Source organism: Hippocampus zosterae, chromosome 5 (genome assembly GCF_025434085.1).
Source record: "Hippocampus zosterae strain Florida chromosome 5, ASM2543408v3, whole genome shotgun sequence".
In the NCBI taxonomy this organism is placed as follows: domain Eukaryota; kingdom Metazoa; phylum Chordata; class Actinopteri; order Syngnathiformes; family Syngnathidae; genus Hippocampus; species Hippocampus zosterae.
The window spans coordinates 8,647,207-8,671,384 of record NC_067455.1 but is presented as its reverse complement, the minus strand read 5'-3'; the positions used below and the strand labels follow the sequence as shown (position 1 = coordinate 8,671,384).

The 24,178-nt window shown below is 43.3% G+C and overlaps 5 protein-coding genes across 6 annotated transcripts in view; 1 reads left to right on the top strand and 4 right to left on the bottom strand.

Annotated features, from left to right (window-relative positions):
* tap1 (transporter 1, ATP-binding cassette, sub-family B (MDR/TAP)) overlaps positions 1–24,178 on the top strand; it is a 106,971-nt gene that overhangs the window by 32,025 nt on the left and 50,768 nt on the right. The window lies entirely within an intron of this gene.
* On the bottom strand, positions 208–6,354 carry sh3bp5la (SH3-binding domain protein 5-like, a). The gene is made up of 6 exons (XM_052066386.1): positions 5,496–6,354; positions 4,921–4,983; positions 4,527–4,655; positions 3,150–3,314; positions 2,886–3,059; positions 208–2,433 (listed from the first exon to the last, which is right to left on the bottom strand). Exons 1-6 carry the CDS (start codon positions 5,733–5,735, stop codon positions 1,948–1,950), a joined length of 1,257 nt encoding a protein of 418 aa, XP_051922346.1. The 5' UTR covers positions 5,736–6,354; the 3' UTR covers positions 208–1,947.
* mgat1a (alpha-1,3-mannosyl-glycoprotein 2-beta-N-acetylglucosaminyltransferase a) lies at positions 7,336–10,449 on the bottom strand. The gene is made up of 3 exons (XM_052066385.1): positions 10,075–10,449; positions 8,984–9,625; positions 7,336–8,539 (listed from the first exon to the last, which is right to left on the bottom strand). The coding sequence occupies exons 2-3, from the start codon at positions 9,590–9,592 to the stop codon at positions 7,847–7,849; spliced, it is 1,302 nt and encodes a 433-aa protein (XP_051922345.1). The 5' UTR covers positions 9,593–9,625; positions 10,075–10,449; the 3' UTR covers positions 7,336–7,846.
* On the bottom strand, positions 12,355–13,664 carry LOC127601280 (uncharacterized). Its single transcript, XM_052066393.1, has 2 exons — positions 12,996–13,664; positions 12,355–12,563 (listed from the first exon to the last, which is right to left on the bottom strand). Exons 1-2 carry the CDS (start codon positions 13,575–13,577, stop codon positions 12,513–12,515), a joined length of 633 nt encoding a protein of 210 aa, XP_051922353.1. The 5' UTR covers positions 13,578–13,664; the 3' UTR covers positions 12,355–12,512.
* On the bottom strand, positions 14,308–22,499 carry rnf183 (ring finger protein 183). Of its 2 annotated transcripts, XM_052066390.1 has the most exons (3): positions 22,434–22,499; positions 22,151–22,355; positions 14,308–18,380 (listed from the first exon to the last, which is right to left on the bottom strand). In XM_052066390.1, exon 3 carries the CDS (start codon positions 18,346–18,348, stop codon positions 17,434–17,436), a length of 915 nt encoding a protein of 304 aa, XP_051922350.1. In that variant the 5' UTR covers positions 18,349–18,380; positions 22,151–22,355; positions 22,434–22,499; the 3' UTR covers positions 14,308–17,433. The 2 variants fall into 2 exon arrangements, with proteins under 2 accessions (XP_051922350.1, XP_051922348.1); XM_052066388.1 differs by lacking the exon at positions 22,434–22,499 and having other exon boundaries at positions 22,151–22,433.

Below are 24,178 nucleotides of genomic sequence, written 5' to 3'. Positions count from 1 at the left end.
CACCCAATCTATTCAAGGCTTTTCTTTCTGTTTGTGGCTTTTGCTACCCTTTCTTTTTTCTATTCCGGGCTCTGCTCTCATAGTTCTATTAATGGCTAATTGCAGCTCGACCAAGGAAGACTTTACTTCCGCCTCCACTGCTTTCACCATCCTTCCACTTGACCCCCCCGCCCCCCCCCAACAGCAACCTGCACTCACGTTCCACTGTCCAATATCAATATGTGCAACTTTATTTTAGTCATGTTATTTGATGATGAAGGTAAGGTGTGATATTAACGTGAGGATTTTCTGAACAACTCAGAGGAGGCAAATGTCCATCAATATTTACCAATGTTGTGTTCATAGGATAAAAACAAGTCACACAAGAAAATAAAACAAACAGAGCTGGTTAAAAAAATCTACCGGTAACTAAATTGCCTTGTTTGAGTGGCATATTTATAATGGATCGGAGGATTTTTTTTAAATAATTTTGATTATTACACTGAATTTAAAGTTAACAATTTTGAGACAAAAGAATTGTGATTCATGTCATGATTATCTTGCGGGGGGGGGGGGGGGGGGGACAGACGAACAATTCAACAATTCCAATCTCTGAATCCACAAAAATCAATAATAACAATCAATTAAAAAAATCTTAGATTAAAAAAAATATTAAGTATAAAATCAGGATTACAGAATTTGGACAAAACGTGACGAATAAATTCTCGTACTATTGCTGCAAGGGGAAAAATTAAGATTCTACTGTGTGATCAGAATTTTCCATCTTTGACGATGTATGAATCTGTCTGACAGTCTCCAAAATTCTACGTATTTGCACAGTCACAGAACATTGTTACATTCGTCAAACTTTGTTCTCATGGCTTTGTTTTATATTATTCTCAGCAATAATTGAAATTTTCACAGCAATTTCAAATGTTGTAAGAGGTGTGATTTTCAATTCTATTCATTTTGTTTCCTCATCATTCGCCATCACGGTGCTAACCTTTACCGCTCAATATAAATATTCGTCCAAGGGAGCACACGTTTGTACTTCATTATGCATCAGTTAAAACTACATAGCACGGCTGCCGTTGAAACTGGTAGTTAGTCTGTGGCAAGGCAGACTTCAAATTAAAAATAATAATAATAATTTTAAAAAATCATTCTAAAGGGCAAAGTAAAGAAAAAAATACTAGCCTCTGTGTTCGGATTAGTTCACTATTATCCTACTCCCTGATATACACACACACAATTGGAAATAAAGACATTTGAGTTATTTCGCTGAAAATAAAAATGAGAGCATCGTCATATAGCATGTTAAACGCCATCAGCGCTCCAAGTTTCCGCCAGAATAAATAACATTCTCGTAAAACGTGTGCAACATCAAGCAATGCCAGTAAATACGTAAACTCTGAAAATGGGTGGGTTGGGGGTGTACATGACACGTTTCACTGCATTACATAAACAGCTACAGATCAATCCCCCCCACCTTTCTTCATGCTAACCACCCATTAGTCTTAACATGCAATGCGAATGGATTCCCTTAGAGAAGTGCATGTCAACATTGAAACTAGCTTGTGCTGCAAATAGATACACCCCCACCCCGACCCCAAAGAATTCATGTAGTAGGTAGTACAATGGTAAAGGATTCCTACCAGGTGAGCCACCAGCAGTGAATGAGAGCAAAGTAGCACATGAATTATAGATTTGAACTAGCTTACAATGCTACTTGACTATGGTATTTAGGGGAACTAAAAAGTCCACAACAAATTCCGGAATAGTGATAGTCCACTAACTATTCCCTTGTTTAGTTGTTCACTACTTTTGATTGCAAAATGGCCAACTGGCCAAATGGGGCACGATGCGATGGCTCGCGAGTGAATCCCAACACAGCCTGTACGTACACGAGAGTGCTTATTTACACTTCGGCAGTCATGTTTGTAGTTTTACTTGATTAGAGTAGTAGTACTACAAGCTGAAGCTGCGGTGGTGCTGCTTTGAGAACTCCTGTTGGCGGTGGCGGGCGCTAACTTGGTTCAGCTTATCCCGCCGCTCTGCCACCCGATTCTGGTCCCGCTCGCCCTCCTCGCCCGTCACGCTGCCAGCGTCGCTAAGGTTGCCCAGGTGCTCTACCGAGTCGTACTTCTCCAGATCGGAGGCGATGGTCTGCAGGCTGAAGACAGACTGGGAGTCCGAGCCGGCCCTTTCGCGCACCTTGTCCGGGTCCGGCCGGTCGCTGGGCGGCGGGCCGGCGCTCCCGCAGGCTCTGCCCTCTTTGTAGGTGTCTGACTCAGCCCCCACAGGGGGGCTGCGCCCTCCAGGCACAGGGGCATCGTGGCCCCTCTGAGCGTGGATCTGCTCGCTGATCTGTTCCAGGTTCCTCAGAGCGATGGAGTAGCGAGTCTTGACTTTGGACACGTGCTGCTCCAGCTGGACAACTTTGGTCTTGTGCTCCTGGAGGGCGCGCGTGCACACAAGAAAGCGCATACACACACACACACACACAAACACACACGAGAAAGACAAAAGGCTCCATTAGTATATGTGGCTAACACAGCTACCCAGGGTTTTTACAACCAACACCGACACTTAAATTCAATTAAAGCTTGAAATTACATTTAAGAGCAACTACAGAATGCTCCTAAAGTCCCATGCTGTACAAAGTTGCTATCGTACGTCGTAAAATGACCTGGTCTAAATCCCACTTATATGTTCATAATTTTTAAGACATTCAGTACCAGCCAATTCTGGACCACGTCTGAAAAGACGTTTAAAAACGTCATTGGGAGTGAATAAGTTAAATAACCTACACTTTGTCGATTGACTGATTGGTTGATTCCCAGGAACCCTCGCCAGCTCCTCAGAGCTCCCCCGTGTCTCGTGACTCCATTTGATCGGCGTCTCACCTCAAGTATGTGGTTAAATTGTGCCTTGAGCTCAAAGTAAGGCTTGGACTTGAGGATGGCTCTCCTCAGCGACTTCTGCAGAGTCTGCACACGAGCCTCAGCCTCTTGACACGCGTGAGTGACGCGCATGTGTTCACGCTCACTGCGGAGACGCTCTTCCTCAGCCTCGTTCACCTGCAACACACGCTGGAGACAGTCAGAAAGATGCACCCACGCACCCAGGGGAATTTCTGTGCGCGCGCGTGTGTGTGTGTGTGTTGTCACCTTGGAGGTTGCGTGGTTGAGCATTTCTTGCCAGGTTGGGTCCAAGGTGTTCTTTCCGTCCGCCATGAGGCCCTGTTCCGCCACGTACACCATCTCCCGAGCCGCCGTATGCATGGAGACAGCACGCTCATAGCTCAGCGCTGCCTTCTGGGTCTCCTGCTGAGCCTACGCAAGGACCACAGCACACACATTTTTAGATCCAACACACAGGGACCACCAAAAACATCAGACTTTAAACAGGACATCCACCACACACAGACACGTTGTCAGACGTCACAAGGTGTCCACCACACACATTATGAGACCAGACACGCGTGCACACGCACACACGTCATCAAACTTGACAGACGGGTACCACCTAACACATTACAATTGGGAACACAATTTTTGTTGAGTTAGGTCTAACAGTGGGCGGCCCGGTAGTCCAGTGGTTAGCACGTCGGCTTCACAGTGCAGAGGTACCGGGTTTGATTCCAGCTCCGGCTTCCCTGTGTGGAGTTTGCATGTTCTCCCCGGGCCTGCGTGGGTTTTCTCCGGGTGCTCCGGTTTCCTCCCACATTCCAAAAATATGCATGGCAGGCTGATTGAACACTCTAAATTGTCCCCAGGTGTGAGTGTGAGCGTGGATGGTTGTTCGTCTATGTGTGCCCTGCGATTGGCTGGCAACCGATTCAGGGTGTACCCCGCCTACTGCCCGGAGACGGCTGGGATGGGCTCCAGCACCCCCCGCGACCCTAGTGAGGATCAAGCGGTACGGAAGATGAGATGAGATGAGATGAGGTCTAACAGTTGTTTTTAATCATTTTTGGTTGCAGAATCCAGAACTGATATTCTATCTTGTCAAGTTTTTGAGGTATAGGATCGCCGTTTTCTCTTAATGTCTTCTACGCTAGCTTTCTTCATCACTTTGTTGTTGTAAATTGGGAATTTCTCTATTGTGAGACATATACAGGTTTTCTTATTCCTGTTTCCAGATTTTGTTAGTACTCAGCTATTGGGGTCTGTACACACCTCTGATTGCGCTGTTTCAACTGTGACAAAAAAGTTGCCACGTGGCTGTAGCTGAGTCCAATTGTAAAAAGCTGCCAAGTCTTACTCCATCTAATCAGCGGAATTTTGTAGTGGGGGAAAAAAATCAGTGCAATTCTAATATCATCATGCTAAGTTTAGTTCAAATCACATACATATTGAATTCAACGGGTTTTTTTAATCGCATTGTTCCTTAGTGTTATCAGACAGAGGGACTACTCTCTACATACAGAAAATTTCGTTTTCCAGAAGCTTTAACATGCAATGTCATTGTGAATTGTCATATAGGTGAACTGAATAACTGCTAACAATGTAAAATGAGAAAATGTGTTTTTTTCTTGTGCCCACCTCCTTGGCCAGCCGCCGGGCCTCGTAGTAGGGCCTGGCCTTCTCGATGCATGTACCCAGTTGGGAGCTGTGAGCATTTAGCTTCCGAGCAGACTCTGTGAGAATCTTGCGGTATCCCGACCGGGCATCCTGGATGGGAGAACCACCAGAGGCAGAAGATTAGATTCCTCTGAAGTGGATCCCATGATTGGATTTTGCACTCGAGTGTGACAGGAAGCACTCCAGCTCGTTCAAATTATTAGCATGTAACACAAAGGCTCTCTGGTTTCACTGTTACGATAGATGGAATGAGCATATTGATAAGTAGCATATGGGAAGATGAAGCGAGTGTTTTAGCAGTAGAAATTCACACAAAAAAGGTAACTCAAGATTCAAGCCATTGTCGTTAACTTACATCTAATTCCAGCTCAAGCTTGTTTATTTCAGCGCTGGCTTCGTTTAAGTGCTCCAACTCTTCCTGGGAGGGGAAAAGGGAATGTTTTTCTGTCAAGCAGCGATTAATTTTTTTCAAAGAAAAAAAACGTTACCTTACAACAATTTTTACAGATTAAAAAGTCATACAAATTGTGACATATTTTTCAGACAAAGTTGCGTCATTTTGACAAAAATAATTGTAATCTCACATGCGCTACACCATTTTTGTCAATAAAACTCATATGTTCTGATATTACTATATTGTAAAAATATAGTAATATTTTGGGAGAAATATAAATTATACATTCCTGATTGGAAGATTATTTAAGTAAATATGTTCAACAAAAAGCTTGTAATACCACGATAATTTCGGATGCTTTGCCCCAAAATGTAGCATTGTTAGCATGGTTAATACAGATTTCAAGTTGTAATAGTATAGTGTAAATGTACCTAATGACGTGTCCTTTAAGAAGAAGTGAGGAAATACTCACATTCTTTACTGAGGTAGAAGTACAAATACTTAAGTGCACCTAAACTTGGTTACAACGTATGTACCTGTATTCGGGGGTCCAGCTCGTCGTCGTAAGGGCTGTGAAGCTGGTCGCCCGTTTTAGTTGCTTTATCGCCCCCGACGTCATGGCGGCAGGTGTCTCTCGGTGACAACTCCGTGGTCGCAATAGGCTCAATGTGGGCAGCTTTCCCTTCGTCCTCCCCGCCGGGCCGAACCTCCCTCCAGTCGCCGGCATCGGACTCTCCCGAACCGGCGGGGCTCTCCCGCAAGTCGCCTGGCTCCATGCCAGGCGGTTTCGTTAACAAATGCCAAAAGGGTCGACGCCGTAACTTTAGTCATACACCGGATACACTTTCAAAAGGTTTATTGTCATCAAGTGTGAACAAATGATAAAATGGGTCGAGCTGTGGTGGATGCTAGGTGGTTCCGGAGCTGCCATATCAAATCACACCGAGTCACTTAGCAACCGGAGCTAATCTAACCCGCACATTGTCGCGCTATAGCAGGACTGGAACGTCACTAACATGTCCACGCTCTTCTTTGTACCGTAAATAACACGACGCAACGGCATTACGAGGCCGTTCACTGTTGTTTACACTAAAACGCGTCATTATTGAGTTATTCGGGGTTAGCTAACGAGCTAGCTGGCGGATGCAGTTTTCCATCGTCACTGAAGTCAAGCGAAGGAGCAGAGGTGCAGTTTTGAGAAGATGAAGTTCGGACTGACGCGGATTCCGTAGCTACATGTAAATAAACGTCTGGTTTGAAGAGAGGTGAATTTCGAATTTGTTCACCCATCGAGGTTCTATTTTTTTAAATACATATTTTGAATATATCTCTTCGTGCCTCACAATGTTATTGGAAATAAAGCCAAGCAGCAGGAAACGTATTTCGAAAAGTATGGCCCAACAGAGTTTACGGAGACACGCGGAAGTAGCGATAAGCAGTCGTGTCTGCTTTGAATGAGAACTACCATCTAATTATAGACTATTCGCCAAAAGTTAGGGATATTTGGATTTCAGGTGGAATGTATGAAAAATATCAAAAGTTCACGCTACATTGATACCACATCATGAACGTAAGATATTTAAGTAGAAAGATGCACTGCTTATTCCCGACACCATCCGGTTCCTCGGGGCTTTATTCACAATGTAGCGGTCATCAGCACGGGATGTGGCCAAAGAACGTCCACTTCTACATCTTTCTGTGACTCTTCCAGTATCTCGGTACTTCTGTTGCAACCTACCGATGACACTCTAACCTCGGTGGCCAGTTCCGTCTGAGAATGTCTTGTTTGAAGCATCACAATGGCAAGGTGCTGTTGATCCATTGTTCGGGGTCGTCTTGATAAAATGATGGCAAAATGTGAATAGCATGATGAGGTCGACTGTTTAATGTCTAATTGAACCAGGATCGATTCAAGGATCAAACACCATTTGTGAAATGTTTTCGTTTAGCTCCTCATTAGAGAACAGCAACTTGTTTAAAAAAGTACTGAAACAATTAACAGTTGGAAATGTACATCCAAAAGCTGAGAGAGGGTCACAGTTTGCCTGGAAAGGTTTTAATGCATTTTAGGCTCGGCCTGAAATTTCAACCAAAAACCAAATGACTAACTTTTTGTGAGTCGTGTATGTGTATAGTATATTCCTCAATCCATTCCCATTTCATTTTTCATTGTAATCATAGTGACGCCAGCAGCTCTTCCACATCGCCACAAAAGTAAAGAGAAACAACTATGAAATGTTTCAATACAAGTGAATCTTTAAATTTGGGCCGATGCATAAAATGAACCAGATAATCAGGAAAAAAAATACATTTCATGGATGTCCTGTTCTGTGGAAACAAAACATCAGAAGGGTAAAATCAAAAATAAAACAAGTTGTTGTTTTCATTCATTAGAAAATGCCCAAACACAGAAATATTCTGGTAACATCCACAACATTTGATTGTCACAGCGAAACCATTAAAGCAGTAAAATTTCCCCAGTGTGGGACAAATAAAGGTTATAAAGATCATCTTATCATTTTAAATTATATATAAAAAATGATCAGCAGTGGAATTACAGCAGTTGAGCAGAGCAATCGGAACATTTCATTCACAGATTACCTGAGTGAATTGGCATGAAGCCATTATGAGACCCGTAATTCCCAAACCAGTGTTCCACAGGAAATTCCACTTAGTAGGCCCCAAAATTAATTATTTACTACAAATAATGTATCTCTGTTGAATTATCCATGGCAGCTCATACTGGTCAATGGAAACATCAATAAAAATGCTCTCTCATCAACTAACATGCAAAAACAAGGAGGAAAAAAAAACCTTTGGACTACTTGTATGCCAAACACTTATTTCATTTGTTGTGCTTTATGTTATGTCGCGGCAGCAGTCAGTTTCAACTGGGATCGTACTCTGTCCATCCCGGAGGCGGAGCTATGTAGATCCTGCGTCCTTTCAAGAAGACTGTGACCACGCCTCTGTAGCCGGTCCTTGGCACGCCAGACTTGAAATCGTTCATGATGCCCAGACTTTGGGCAAATACTTTGAAGCTGTCCTTGCTGGAGTACTGCAGGCGGAAGGGCCCGCCACCCTCCAGCGCTCCCTTTTGGATGTCCTCAAAAGTGACAGCAGGGGCATCATAAACCTCCTTCTGGAAGCTCTTTTTGTACACGTCCTCCTTCAAGTAGGTCAAATTCAGTTGGGTGAAAGGCACAAAGTCCGAGTTGAGCTTAATGTATTGGAGGTACTTGTCGAAGAACTGACCCAGGCTCACACCCTGCCGGCCGAATGTCAGCGTGCGTGAGATCTCGGGCCGGATGCAAGCACGGCCACGCCGCTGCTCCGGTTTGCGCATCCAGTCATCCCAGAAAGCTGCGGGCCACGTGGGCTCCAGCTCCTCCCAGAGCTCGCGGAGCAGCATCCAGCCCAAGCCCGGGAAAAAGTCAGTTCGGTAGAGTAGGCGAGAGCCCGACGGGTCCACGAAGCCTTGTCGGCCGTTGTCATTCCAGGCCGACACGCACCACAGACTCTGGTCCGATCGGAGCAGTGGCAGAGTGGCGCGGAAGTACTCGAAGAAGTCTGGTGCAACCTGAAGGAAGACAGTGGAGTGTCACTTGGGCATACAAAATAGGCGGAGGATCAAACTTTTGTTGGAGAAAGAAAGTTGCCAAATCGGCTTACTTGTGAAGATCCATTATTAAGGAAAACATTCAGCTGTTTTTCCCCCACTTGAAAACATCTGATGTGTGTGATACTCTTATGCGAATACTTATTTTTTTTGTTTTTTCCAACAAAAAAATAACGGTCATATTTCTTTGAAATTAAAGTTCTTTTTAAAAGAAATTGTCATCTTTTTCATTGTTTTGGGGGAAGACATTTATGCTTTACTTTGCTAAAAAAAAAAAGAGAATAGCATATTTCAGAAAAAGCTGAAATCTTGAGAATGAAAAATCAATTTATTCTCAACCAAATTCTCAATTTTATGAGTTATATCATTTTTGTACGCTTTTTCAAACAAGACTTGGATAAATACCTCAAGGTCATCTTCCACGATGATGACGGCCGAATGACTGCGAAAGACTTGATTGAGAGCCCAGCGGTAATGTCTGGAGATCTTGTAGTAGCCCTGAAACATTTTGTGCTCTGGCGGCACCACCACATCGGCCAAGTCAAGCTGCATCAGATGAGTAACCGTGCTTCCATATGAGCGGATGACATCAGCCGTCTCGGCGTGGCCGCAGTCCTGACTCACAATGATGGGGAAAAGCTCGGCCGAGGGTCGATATTCGATCAGTTTGTCAAGGCAGCGCCGCACCGTCACCCGGTTGCAGGCCATCACCAGGACAGGAATGACGGGGTCGGGGGGCAGCATCGGCTTCAGTTTCTTCTTCTGCCCGGCCCACCGCCCAGGCTTGAGTTTTTGGATCTGCATTAGGATTTTCTTCTGACTCTCCAGCTCCTTCTCCAACATGTCGGCCACGTGCAGCACTTCGCCCACCACATCAGTGTTATCGTCATTGTTGGGCACTCGCTTCGTCCCTTGGTCTGGAAGTCTGGCCCGCAGGAACAGAACCAGCACGGCGTTCCAGATGAGGAACAGCAAGGTGCCGTACAGGATCACAGAACGTTGCTGACAGCGCATAGCCCGCCCAAATCAAACCATACAAAAAAGAGGCTGCAAAGAAGGAAGAACAAGCCGAGGGTTTTTTTCCCGTAGGACTTAGAAGTCACATTTTCGATGAATCAGCTAAATTATTTAACAATTGCTAATTTTCATGGGGGGAAGCAAACAGCATTTTTTTAAAATATTTTCCTCAAAGTTGTATTTTTTTCAAGAAAAAGATTATGCACATTTCCCGGTTCACACGTCATCAGTCAGTGACCCTTGACCAACAAAAACCAAGACAGCGAGACATTTACATTCTTTTCACACTTCAACTTACGTCCCGATTATAACCGGGAAGTTGACTCGACTGCTCACCAGCGGCTGCCGAACGCGAAACAAAACGCTCTTTTTCCACACACACACAAAAATCGCACAATAAGCCGTTTTTTCGAAGTTGTGCTGACATTTGGATTTGTTTAGAAAAGACGAACCGGTTTCGCATAAGACTGGATCGTTACCTGGAAAACAGAGCCGTCGCTTAATCTCTTTTTGACCATTTTCTCACTCCAGCCACTTATAATTGGACAAATAGCGAGTGGAGACGTCGCGAGGTCGTTTTCGAAAAACTTTTCACGGCGGCCGAAGCAACATGTCAGCGCTGGCCAGTGAAGTTGGACTTATAGCAACACGCGCCCAATATCTTTAGTTGGGGGAGGCGGAGAGGGACGAATTCAGACTGGACAACTTCCGGCTTCAGCCACGCCCCCTTCTCAACTTCAGACGTTGCGCGATGCTTCCCCCTCGAAAATGAATGCCGGAAATAAAAACAACTTGAAAAACAGCCCTCCATTTTCTCATCTGCTTATCCTCACAAGGCGTGTTGGAGACTATCAGAGCCATTGTTAGGCGTGGTACACCCTGAATTTATTGTCAGCTAATGGCAGGGCAGACAGAAACAACCATTGGCGCTCACAATCACACCTAAGTGTTTAACCATAACCTGCCAAACATGTTTTTGGAATGTGGGAGGAAACCAGAGTATCACCCTGCTAAAAATACATGAAAAACAATAATAAAGAAAATATATTTTATATAGACAGTGCAGAGGTGCAGGGTTAGATTCTGGCTTCGGCCTTCCAGTGTGGCATTTACATGTTCTCTGTATCCATCAGTGGTTCACAACTACAGATTTAATGATAACGGCAGTATCCCAATCTTAAAATTTCCACAATGTTGTCATGTTACAATATTAAAAGAATGTAAGGCTTGAGGAGCCGACGATGAGAAGAAAGGAGCGTTAGCGCGGAACGCGGATGTGGAACTGGGAGTCGCGGCTTGGAATTGAAGTTGATTACGTGGGACAGGAGATGTGAGCCAATCTCTATTTCGTCAATGGACGCTACAGCTTCGCGTTTGCTACCAAAACTTAGCTTGTAGCAGACGTGTGCACATTTTCAGCATGACGTCTCTGATCCACTGGTGAAAGGACACTTTGATCCTCTCCTCTTTCATCTATAACTGCTTCAGAGAACAAAGTGTATGCAGAAAAGTGGTGAAGATTGCACGACTGTCTGTGTCCTATGTGTTGTGTTGTGTTATTTTTGTTATTTTGAGTTCAAAATGGCGCCGCGTGATTGGCTGCCTTTCCAGCGGCTCCTATATTTTGTTGTTCTACTTCTTCCTTTCATAACTTTGCTGCTGTGAATCGTGAAGTTCTCCATTGCGAGACTAATAAAGGTTTTCTTATCTTACTTTTCAGCCCCCCGCCAGGTGGACACAGCATTGTCAACTACATACATGTAGGCTATGATATTTTGCGCCACTGATCGAATAGGACCAAGCCTATTTCTATGTCACTGTTGTTATTTTGGAGAAAAACATAATTGAGCTTTTTACCCCTCTACAATATGGCGAGTTTTTATGCACTCCATAGGAAGCACATGAAAGGCACGTTAAGCATTCATCTAATTTTTAATCCTGTAAATGCCACGCAAGCCACAAGAAAACTGAGCAGAAATGATGTAAAAGTGCACTGGAACATCACATTAGCTGATTACTGGGTACTGTCCAAGTCTTGAACATTTTCCATGTTGCCAGGCATCAAATTCATTCCAGGTGACAACTATTTTTATACGCTTGAGGCTTGCTTACATGAGTCAGGACAACTTGCCCACTCTAAGAGGCCAACATCATTATTTTCAATCCAACTGAGCCACAATCTTAAAATTGCTGGGTCCAAAGTAACCCAAATTGAGTGAAATAGATAACCCAACACTGGGGTCAAAAAGGGACCAAGCCAATGCTGGGTTATTTATACCCCAGTACATTAGGTTGAGAATTTGACCCAACACAGCACAATCAAGATTTTGATCGAACAAGGGGTAAAAACATAATCCAATCTGCTAAAAATCCATGTCCACGCAGTGAGTGTGCTATGGAAACAACTCTGCATATTTTAGTGGGTATTGAAAACTCGAGCGGACTAACTCATTGGAGTTAATCCACTCTAGTTCTCAGTGTCTCAATCGTAAAAATGAATTTAAAGTGTCAAGTTAAGCAATTTAAGGCACTTTTTTGCAATCACCAGCAGCAGATAAAGATAAGATTTTTTTTTCGACATGTTTTTTACCTCTGGTTGCAGGTATTTCTTTCTGTTCGCCAACGGAAAAATGCTCACTTTTTTTTTCCTGATCAATAGGTTAAAGTCCAAATGTGCAAAAAAAATATACACGCAGGCAGCAACTTTAGGAACACCTGCAACACCATGTGTTAGACTCGTGGACAGAAAATGACCAAAATGTTCTGGACCTCATGTTGAGGGCGTTTACTGAAATATTCCAAACACACACACGCGCACACACACACGCGCACACACACACACACACACACACACACATGCACACACACAAAGTCAATAAATAAGGTCACAGTGTGTCAAGTTCAAGGCCTTGGACTATCAGTCAGGTCCGCTTTTGGGGGGTTTCTGTCGGGAATCATCTCTCTTAATCTGTATGAAAAGAGAAAAACAGAGAAGATGAATATAGATTTCACGCAAATATTTAAAAAAACGTTTAAAGGTGCTGGCAAAAACAACCTTTGCAAGTCGCATACCAGTTTGTGTAGGATGCTTTGTCTTTTGTTGACATTCTCCCTAACTATTTAAAATATGTACTTAATATTTTAAACGTTATCAAATATTTTACATGAATGAATATATATATATACATATATATTTTATGAATGTCTTCTCTTAATTGCTTGTCATAATTTATGATCTCATCAAACATTTTTGTAATTTTGGGCTAATGATTTTAGGAATAATGTATTGTCCCTTCTAATTTCATAATTGTGATTTTTTTGTCTGTTTTGTATCATTTTCCTAAAATATTTGCATTTTTAAAAACTATTTTTGTTGTACAAAATTGTTGTTGTGCGTCACCTTGCGATGGCGTCCCCTAGCGCATCCGCAGAGCATGGCCAGCCTTCGTAATACAACGTGGGTCAGCAGAAGTTGGAGAGAGCGGCAGGTGCTCCTCAAAGTCAACCGTCTGACTTCCACGAAAGACGGCGTCGTCTCTCCACCGTCACGGCACACTCCCCAAACCCCGCACTGGGGCTGCTCACACGCGTCCCGTACGAACACTTTCATTTGACATGGTCGAAGCAGCCGTGTGACGACGACGCCAGCGGCTGGTTGACGAGCACCTAAGGGCCGTCCCATGCTCGCTCCGAGGCCGCTGGGCGCCGCTGCGTAAGAGCCCGCCTCCGGGACCCCTCTCCTCGGCTTTCTCAAAGGGTGGGCCCCGCCGCCTTCCCACGGTGGTGAATCGTACCGCACGGATAGTCGGCACGCCGACAAAACGCTCTTGCTACGGCCGAGTGAGTCGCGCCGAGTTCCGCCGGGCAGCGCTGGGCCGTACGCCGAGGGGGAGCTTCTCTTGCTGGGCGGATTCCTGGTCCACAGTGTGCCGCGACATCGAAGCACGGAAGTGAGGGCTGAGGCGGAGGGAGTCGAAGCCATGGCGGACGGCGGTGTCCACAAGTCTCGGCTGACTCGTTCAACCTCTGCTCTGTCTCCCGGTGGTGGTTACAGCGTAGGAGGAGGATGAGGGGAGGGCGCCTCTTGGAGGGGGGGGGGGGGTCTTCATGGGAAGACTGACCTACTTGTTGGCAAAGTCCGGGAGGGGTGACGGTGTCATTTTAATACGGAGACGATAAATATAGAACAGATATTGTATAATTTATTCCCAAGTGGAACACAGAGTAAAATATGTTGTAAAATTGATGTGATTCATGATTAATATTCATTGAAAACTAAATTGAATTCAAAATATAAACTTGTTTTTAAAGTAATTGGTTATGGTTGTATATCTATCTATCCATTTTCTAATCCACTTAACCTCAAGCATGCTGGAGCTGGATCTCAGCTGTTTTCGGGCAGTAGGCAGAGGACACCCTAAATCGCCGCGCACACAGACAAATTTGGAGTGCCCAATCAACTTGCCATGCATGTTTTTTTTGTGGGAGGAAATTGGAGTACGTGGAGAAAACCCACGCAGGCACGGGCAGAACATGGAGATTACACACAGGAAGGCCAGAGCCGGAATCTGACCCTGCACCGTGAGGCCAACAGGTTTTAACTGACTGGCACAAGAACCAAAAAATGTGCACTTGCTAAAAATGGTTATTTTTGTCTGTGTAGATTTTCAGTCACCATTTCACAACTCCAGATTTTTTTTTCCACAGGCGAATTCAGCAACTGTGCTACTATCGTGACAAGATAAAACCCTCTGGATATTCTCGGTGAAAGGAGAGAATTGAACTCTGGCTGTGGGTGGGCTGCTTTAACAGATGACGTTGCATCAATTTTTCAAAAAAAAAAATCCACCTCAAATAGTCTTTCCACATGGAAATGCAATAATTACATTCCGACCTCCCACCAAAAGCAAACAACATTTATTTAAATTTAGTTTTTGTCAGAAATGTAGCATTGTACAATTGCTTTAGCCTACCGACAGTGTTGCTCATTCTGTTATGTGCCGCTTGGCCACCTGGGGGCAGCATGGATTAGACATACTGTATGGGTATACTGTACTCTCTATGAAGACGGTCACTCCTCAGTAAGCCACAGTAGTATTAGTCATTCTCCCATCCATTATGTGTTTGCATCAAGCTCCCTGACTTAAGGTTATGATTTTTAATATGCAGCTCTTTGTTCGATGTTTTGTTTGGCAGTAAACTTCAACTGGGAGTAGTAACAAACAGCTGGAAGCCTCTTTATTTTGAATGAATTATTTACCAAACTGCTGCATGTTGTGGAGTACGATGAGATCCAATATAAGGGACTCAAATCACAAATCTTAGTTTGGAAGTCTAGAAGCTATCGTACAGCCCCAAGGTGGAATCCTTAATGACATTGTAAACAGTACTTTTCCACTGTTACAGACCAAACGCATCGAATTTCTGCTTTCAATGGCAAATTTGCCATGAATTCCTACCTCTTATATTTTTCAACTTCTGCTTTGTGATAGTGCATTTTGTCTCACCCATCTCTCCATCTCCTTGGTGTCAAAAGCTGAAGAATCCAGATAAAGCCTTCACTCACCGTGTGTCGGACTGGTTGGGTTGCCTGCGAGGGAGCAAAGAGAAACTCACTTGAAACTGTATTCTTGTGGCTCGTGTGTTTACCAGACTTGAACACATGCTCACATGGCTCAAGAATAATCACAAGATGATGATGATGATGTGAATACAGGTTTGGCCTCTTTTAGGAAAACAAAGTACAGTATTGTCCACATGACACATTCCACAAAAGGTCCATATTAGCCAGGCAGCTTTTTGTTATTGTTTTTAGTGAAAAAAAAAATACAGAGTACAAGTTTGCAATCATCTGTATTTTACAATAAAATCATTGGGTTAGACACAATAATATACCGGTATTTACACTGTTCATGTCATTTATATTTTGGCCTGCTTCGCTTTGGCCAAATGAGATCTGAACACCAGCTAAAACGAGCACCTGTGCTAGAAAGAGGGAGGTCTAGCGTCGTGGCTATATCGTTAGCATGCTAAATCTGTACAACTAATCAGTTGTGTAATCAAAAAATGTCATAGTGTTTGTACTCTGAGTATTATTTTTGTATTGTTTAAGATTTGTGGTGTTTTCTGTTGAGCCGTTATTTGTATAATTTCCAAATATTTGGCTCTCCCTGGCTATGTTTTTTTTTAATGTTCTTTTTTAAATAGTTGTCATTCCCACAGAGCAGATATTTGTGCTACATGTGTTTAAGTAACACTTCTTCAAAGTTTCATAATCACTGTAACATATATGCTAATTCAGCATTGAATCTACCCAATCATTTTTTGCATTATACAGTATGTTAGCATTAAGCTAACATCTAACTTATAAATGTATATAGTTTATAAATGATATGATTTGGCTAAATATTTTGGTGTCTAAATACTGCTGAACCCCCCGACTAATTATCCTCTTATTTGAAGACCTTATGAAGTGAGCGTCTACCATTTTTGACAGCGAGCAAACAGGTGCGAAAGGAATACATGGGTGTGTTCTTAAGTTTAAATATTTTAATAAAAGCATACATGTGGCCTAAAACTATATTTAAAAAGTAGTTTTCGAGGTCTCTATATGATGCATTTTCACTCATGGCCAGTGGGTCTGGTAAGTATCCCTGCAAAAGTAAATCCAATGGGTGGCTACGATTGAATATTTACAGATAGGGTATTTACAATAAAAATCACAAATACGGTATACGTATGGCTATGTACAGGTAGCTGGTCCATAAACAATACTTTGTAGTTGTTCACAATGCTGTCTCTCATCTTTGGCTTTCACAGTTTTATTCCACTGTGTGTGCAGTTTGTCTGTGCTGCCTCCATTCAAAAAATGTCACCGTCCTTGTTTGGCTTCATTTCTTCACCTCACCAAACACGTGAAGTAGTAGTGCTTAGCGTAAAAAAAAGGTTTGAACAGGGAGAGAACATTCTGGGAAATTTCCATGGGAATTAAGTTGGTAATTTGATGGAAAGGCATCTTATTCAAGCATAAATATACCGGTAAACGTTTTGTCATCTGTGCAAAATTGCATTTTATTCCCCATTTCACTAAAGCAGGGCGGCCAGGTGGTTGACTGGTTAGCACGTTGGCCTCACAGTGCAGAGGTGCAGCGTTCAATTCCGGCTCCGGCCTTCCTGTGTGGAGTTTGCATATTCTCTCCATGCCTGCGTGGGTTTTCTCTGGGTACTCCAGTTTCCTCCCACAAAAAACATGCATGGCAGGTTCGTGGACCACTCTAAATTGTCCGTGCGTGCGAGTGCGAGCGTGGATGGTCGTTCGTCAATGTGTGGCCTGCGATTGGCTGGGAAACCGGTTCAGGGTGTACCCTGCCTACTGTCCGAAGACAGCTGGGATAGGCTCCAGCATGCCCCCTGACCCTTGTGAGGATAAGCGGATCAGAAAATGGATGTATGGATGGACAAAAAAAAACAAAAAAAACCCGACTATGCACCATCCAGAAAGGCATATCAGTGGGCGTCCTTCGGAATTAAAAACAAAAAAAAAATTACGGTATGTGATTTTTGCCGTTAAGCTCCTTGTCAAACAGCAAGTTGGGCAAAAAGTCCTGAAACACTGAACAAAAATAAGAACTCATGAGGGAATGTTTTAGTATTTAAAAAAAAAATACATGACTTTTTAAAACCGCAGTAACCGGGTAACCGGCTAATGCCCTACCAAATCCCCAAATTTTGGTGAGCAACGCATTTGTTTAGTCGCCTGTTAAGAGACAGCCTCCATTCTGGTAAATTAGGTTTATTCCGACTAATTCCCATGAATCCCTGAAATTTTGCAACCCACGTTACGGTCCTGTAGTGAAAGCGTCCCGTGGAGGCGGCGGGCGTGCCGTCTGGTTCCCGGGCGGTGGCCTCGGTCTGGCGGTCACATTGGGTATGATAACAAAGGCCAGGATGCCCACCAACAAGAGCACCACCGTGATGGTGACGACGGTGGCTACCGTGATGTAGTAGCAGCGGTCTGAGCGGAAAAAGCGGCGAATGCGCCCGCGCACCCTGTTGGGCGGGCGCCCCACGTCCACCATGGTAGCGGGCGCCACGCCGCCCTCCACGGCCTCCAGTTGCAAAGTGTCGGCGGGTGCCGCCTGGGCCTCGTGGCTCTTCCGCGGCAGGGTGAGGACCCCGACGTTGGCGGGGCTGCTGGGCTCCGGATTCTTCAAGAGGAGCTTGCCCTTGCTGCGTTTGAAGCGGATGGATCTGGTGCTGCGCATGTCGGGCGGGAGCCTGCCGATGATGTCCTGGTTGTTGCCCAAGCGGGGCAGGTCCTGGCCGTGCGGGATGTCGGTGATCTCGCGACACACGGGGCACGACAGCGTCTTGATTTCGGGGGCGCTCACGTTGATGCGTGCCAGACACTCCAGGCAGAAGGTGTGCCCGCAGGTCAGCAGCTTGGGCGTCTTGAAGGTGTTGTCGTAGGAACAGAAGCAGATGGCGCACTCGGGCTCCTCGCCGTCGCTCTCCTCGGGCGGCCGGTGGCGGTGGCCGGCGTCGCCGCTCCTGCCGTGCTGGCGCCGACGCTGGTGCTTGTTGGACTCGCCCAAGCGCTGCTCTCTCCGTCGACCTCGCTCAGAGTCGGAGCTCCTGGACCTTCTGGAATTTTGCGGGCGACGGTTGTCCATGCGGGGCTTGACGTTGCCAGGCAGCCGGGCATCTTGGCTGTGACTCCGACGGGGCCGATGCCTCTCCCGCTCGTCGCTCATGTCGGTTGTCTGTGTTTGCCGGTCAAGGGGTTCTGTTGACAACAACACAAACCTTAAACAGCTTGCAAAGGAAAATATTTCGGGTGTCATATTTTTGTATGGCTTGATAATACTGTATATTTGTCTCACATTCTTGGTTTAATATTTTAATACATTTTCCAATATTTTTGTCCAGTAGTTTTGTGTTACGGTACTTATAAATAAAATAAATTGGGCCTAATATTCTATGTGAATTTTCACATGTTTTTGGTTTAATATTTGATTTTATTTGCAATAATTTTGTCAGACATTTTGAATTGTTTTTAAGTGAAAATTCTTGGGCTGAATACTTTTAGATCATTCTGTAAATGTTTTTTTATTTTTATTTTTGAATATTTTTCCAAAATATTTGCATTCAAATTTCGATTATTTTTGTGTAGTATTTTATTATTGATTCCAATTCTCTGTTTATTATCTCAGGCCTAATATTGTGCTATGATTTTCTTATATTTTGGTCTAATAGTTTTCCTCTTGTGGCCAAGAAATTGTTTTGATTTTCCAATGAATGTGTCTAATATTTTAAAATATTTTTATCTGTGGTTAATATTCTACGCAAAATATTCATTTATTACCATCTAATATTTGTTGAATGTTTTTGGCCCAATATTTGTTTTCATTACTTTCTAGTAATTGTGTCTAATATTCAATTTTAATATTTTGGGCCTCGTATTGTATTTGGGTTTGACGATTTTATTTTCTAATATTTTTGTATTACACAAACAGCCAATATTTTTCTTAATGGGTGAATAATTCTTGATAGTTTTGTTGTTATTTTTAATAAAATCTATATTGATTGTAATTAAAAATATATATTTTAATTTGTCAAATATTTCTTCTCTACTCCTGTTGCGCTAATTCATTCATTCATTCATTCATCTTCCGAACCGCTTGATCCTCACTAGGGTCGCGGGGGGTGCTGGAGCCTATCCCAGCCGTCTTCGGGCAGTAGGCGGGGGACACCCTGAATCGGTTGCCAGCCAATCGCAGGGCACACAGAAACAAACAACCATTCGTACTCACACTCACACCTAGGGACAATTTAGAGCGTTCAATCAGCCTGCCACGCATGTTTTTGGAATGTGGGAGGAAACCGGAGCACCCGGAGAAAACCCACGCAGGCCCGGGGAGAACATGCAAACTCCACACAGGGAGGCCGGAGCTGGAATCGAACCCGGTACCTCTGCACTGTGAAGCCGACGTGCTAACCACTGGACTACCGGGCCGCCCCTGTTGCGCTAATATTTTGGACATTTTTTTTCCTCAGTAGTTTATGTAATTGTTGTCAAATATTTGTTTATTTTCCATCTAATATTGTAGTCTAAGCTGTGTCTCCGCTTTGCCATTTACCAGTCAACCGTGTCTGCAGACAACACCACAAACCGTTGACTGCCAACAACTGGCAAAGCAGGAAATAAGCAGGAAGCATCCGGCTCAGTGACACCCAAAATTGTTTCAGCGTTTACGTTGACTCATTGGTTAGCTCATAGGATATATTTGTTTTTTAAGATATACTACACAGACGTCATTGTGCTTGCCAGCGGTCGAAGTGCTTCAGATTACAGCCCAAACCTGAATTTGCTCCACTAAAATCAGCTGCATCCACTGTGATCTGGACATTTTCAAATTTAACATTAATTCAACCAAAATATTCTGTACACGGTATGCCTTAAGAGTCAGACCAAACCTTTTTATTTGTAGGGTACCAGTGATGGAAAAGAAGAATTGAGCTACTGAGAGCTATATCGTGTGTTAACGTCATTGTGAGCACACTATAGTTCCCCATATCCTTCAAGGGGTCTCAAACAAGGGCTACTTCCAATTTTGAGGGGGCAGGACTTTTCCCGTTTCTTCCATACAGCATTGGGCCAAACATCTCAGAAAGTGAGGTTCGGAGATTGATAGAAGACTCAGAAAGTGAGTACAGTAGTGAGATACAAGTAATGTATCAGATTTACTGTTTATGGTTACTGGATGACCCGCTCTTCTGTACCTCTGAGCCACGACCACCCCCGTGGCCCGAATTGCAATTTGTCCAGGTATTAAACGGTTTATGACAAATTGTGATAAAACTGGAGAAGCTGCGTATTCTTTCAAATTGTCATTATTGCTACGACGGTATATAGTGAAAGACACAAACTGCAGCAGCCGTGTTTCTGTTTTTTTTCATCTCATGTTTTGGGATTTTCCTTCATAAAAATGTTGTCAAATTTTTTTCAACCAATACCGTTGTACATGTATTTTTTTAAATATATGTTTGTGTATTTTTTCATAGCCAGCCTGACAGAGCCTGCAGAGGTGGAGGGTTCGATTCCAGGCCACGGCCTTCCAGTGAGGGGGGTTTGTATGTTCTCCCAGTGCCTGCGTGGGAATTCTCCGGGTACTCCGATTTCCTCTCACATTCACAAAAACATGCACGGCAGGTTAATGGAACGCTCTAAATTGTGCCTCGGTGTGAATGTGAACGGGTGTGTCTATGTGTGCCCTGCGATTGGCTGGCAATCCATTCAGGGTGTACCTTGAAGACAGCTGGGATAGGCTCCAGCACGTTCTTGTGAGGATAAACATATTAGAAAATAGATGTATGTTTGCCCGATTGCAATATTTTCCAAATTTCATATTTTTGTACTTTTCTAATGTACATATTTCTATCTATATATCAATATTTTTAATCATTTTCTAATGTTATCATAGTATTGCACTACTTTCTAATTATGATGAATTTTGCATCATTTGAAGTCATCATAATTTTTTGCACCAATTTCAAATTATTTTTGGAATTTTCTTTTTCATGTTTGAGTATTTTTTTAAATCGAGTTTTGTATGTTTCCATTTCATCTTTGTGTTTATTTTGTCTAATATTTCCCTAATATGTTTGTGTTTTTCTTTCTTTAATTACCGTTTTATACTTTTGAACATGAGTGCTTTGTCTTTCATTGAATGAGGGTGCCTCATGTTTGGATTTGAGCCATTAGCGAATTGTTATCAATCGGATCACATGATCATTTTGCGTGGTATAATCTTGATATGAAGTTTTCATGTAGGTCATTCAGTTTTATAGGGGAAATGATAACATTCTGGAAGTCAACCAGTTTACTGGCATTTCCAATTAGTGTAATTTGTTTGTGTGCAAGAAGTGTATTCATGAGCCCAGAGCTGTAAAACTCCACTTTGTTGTTTGCAATTGGAAATTTGAACTGAATTAGAAGGTCAGAAGTACACAGAAGAACAAGACAAAGCATGTGTATATACTCCACACGTATATACAATATAGCAGGGGTGGCCACAGTATTCAAACTGTGTACTTAAGTAGAAGTACAAATAATTCTGCCCCAAAAAAAAGGGACTGGCAAAAGGAGAAGTACTGATTCAACTCCTTAAGCCTTAAAAATAAGTACAGGCTGAAATGTACAAAAGTAAAAATGAATTTTACCATCAATTATACACAGTAACGGTTTTGATAACCAATAAAAATATTTCTGCACGCAGAATTCCCCTCGATTTTCAATTGTGTTGCATTGTGAAGAAGGAAATGGGAAAATAAAATCATCGGGCAAGCTCTCAGAACATATTTGCTCACCTTGTGAACTGAGTAACAAAAATGCTACATGAGCTAGAGTGACAACAGAAAAAAAAACTTTGCCTTAATTTGAGACTATGTCAATGTAAATAAATATACGGCGTAAAAAAAAAAAAAAAGTACAGAAATCAATAATTTATAATTGACTTTCCATAACTGCAAAAAAGTTATAAAATCAAAACACACCTGTGGAGGAAGTCTCACATCCACAGCAGCTCCATGGGTGCACCTGACATTGTAAAACTGGGCTGCGCTGGCCTTCCTCCTTCCTTCTAAGTCTCGCAGTTATGTCTTGTTTTCTCACTGTGACCCAGAACCGCCTTCTCGGAGAGGGGCACGCCCCCCCATCTCCTGCCCGCCTGGCAGCCGCCTCTGGTCGAACCAGTCGGACCTGCTCTGCCGTGTGTGTGTGTGCATGAGGCACATGTCAGTCAGGCTCGACCTAACATTTTATACGTACAATACTCACCGTTTCATTTCCAAGAATATCCTCTTCTTTCCAGTCTCTGCGAACCACTGTGACACTCGAAGTTCAGCGCCCACTTCCCTCTGAGAAACGTCCTGTTTGAAACCTGGCAATGGTTACTCTGTGTTTTTTTGTATTTTGACTTTACGCCATAATATTCTTAACTTGAATGAATATTGACAATCTCATAATTTTCATTTCTTTGAATAAAAAATATGACTATAATCATAGTCAGTTGTACTACATGTTGAGTAGCTCCAGCAGGTACCTGACCTCCATCGGCTGTCAGGTGTGATGGATGTTAAGTTGGCCGCATATTTGCCCAGGCAGCGATGAAATCATGTGTGATACAAATCAAGGACACAGCAACAGTCGGCCGACACTTCATACCCGTCATACCTCCGTGTCGCCGTTGTGCGATTTACCGATGCTCTCCATCACTCCATGTGCTGGGAACACTGTGGATAAACATCTAAACCACACAGTTAGACAGTTCAAATCAATTCAAAGTGGGGGAAATGATGCTTCCTAACTCTGGATTTTAATCACATGGCTTGCTTTGCAAAAAACAAAATCTTTAAATCAGGGGGAATCAACCTTTTTTGAACAAAGATCTACTTTTTAAGGCAAGCAACATCCCATGTTCGACTATTACCGCAGGTGCACGCATACACACTCGCAGGTATGTACACCTGCGCCCAGGTACGTAAATGAGAATTGAAAAAAACAGTTATGTCGCAAGAGCTCTGATCGCAAGCTGCAACTGCAGACCGCTAACAACTTCCGGTGATGGAGATCACGCCACCTGCTTAGGGTGCAGTGTACACTAACACATAATAACACGCACATCAACACGTTAATCCCGCCCCACGCCCCATGACGACCGGGGCGTCGGGATAAAGGAAGCGGCTATGATTGGTCAAGAGTGTGAAGAAAAAAGCGAGCCCCCACGAAGCCAGCATGGGTTGTATTTTCCTTCACGGAGGTAGCCCTTTATTACCATCCCATCCAGACACAGCCAAAAATAAATACTTGCACCACAACCATGTCAAGAACTTAATATTTATGACCAAATATGTGCCACTTATTAAGATTAAGAAAACCTTTATTAGTCTCGCAATGGAGAAATTCCAGATTCACAGCAGCAAAGTTGTGAAAGGAAGAAGTAGAACAACAAAAAAATAGGAGCTGCTGGAAAGGCAGCCACTCTCGCGGCGCCATTTTGAAGTCAAAAATAACAAAAATAACACAAGACAACACATAGGACAGAGACAGTCGTGCAATCTTCACCACTTTTCTGCATACACTTTGTTGTCTGAAGCAGTTATAGATGAAAGAGGAGAGGATCAAAGTGTCCTTTCACCAGTGGATCAGAGACATCATGCAGAAAAATGTGCACACGTCTGCTACAAGCAAAGTTTTGAAAGCAAACACGAAGCTGTAGCGTCCATTGACGAAAAGAGGTAAATTAAAAGGTAAAATTATACTAATAATAATATAGCACTTCATGCTATACATAAGCATTAAGCTAACAATTTCCTTCGACAAACAGACATGATTAGCTTGAACATTTTGGTGTTCAAATATACAATGCTTGATTCTCTCGCTTTATGGTCAGTTTTGCTTCTTGCTTTTTTTTGGAGAACCGTGAAAGCGAGTCATATTATCCGAGTCTCCCGCTTTTTGACAGCATAGGATAAGGCAAAGATAATATATTTTATGCTTTAAAACGTGTTTTAATAAATGTA

Coding starts and splice junctions, on each gene's coding strand:
- LOC127601280 (XM_052066393.1), bottom strand. CDS start 13,577: ATGGCTTCGACTCCCTCCGCCTCAGCCCTCACTTCCGTGCTTCGATGT. Junction 12,564..12,995: donor CTAGGGGACGCCATCGCAAG/GTGACGCACAAC, acceptor CTTTTCATACAG/ATTAAGAGAGATGATTCCCG.
- rnf183 (XM_052066390.1), bottom strand. CDS start 18,348: ATGAGCGACGAGCGGGAGAGGCATCGGCCCCGTCGGAGTCACAGCCAA.
- sh3bp5la (XM_052066386.1), bottom strand. CDS start 5,735: ATGGAGCCAGGCGACTTGCGGGAGAGCCCCGCCGGTTCGGGAGAGTCC. Junction 3,315..4,526: donor CCCGGCGGCTGGCCAAGGAG/GTGGGCACAAGA, acceptor GTCCTTGCGTAG/GCTCAGCAGGAGACCCAGAA. Junction 3,060..3,149: donor TCAACCACGCAACCTCCAAG/GTGACAACACAC, acceptor CGTGTGTTGCAG/GTGAACGAGGCTGAGGAAGA.
- mgat1a (XM_052066385.1), bottom strand. CDS start 9,592: ATGCGCTGTCAGCAACGTTCTGTGATCCTGTACGGCACCTTGCTGTTC. Junction 8,540..8,983: donor TCGTGGAAGATGACCTTGAG/GTATTTATCCAA, acceptor GTCTTCCTTCAG/GTTGCACCAGACTTCTTCGA.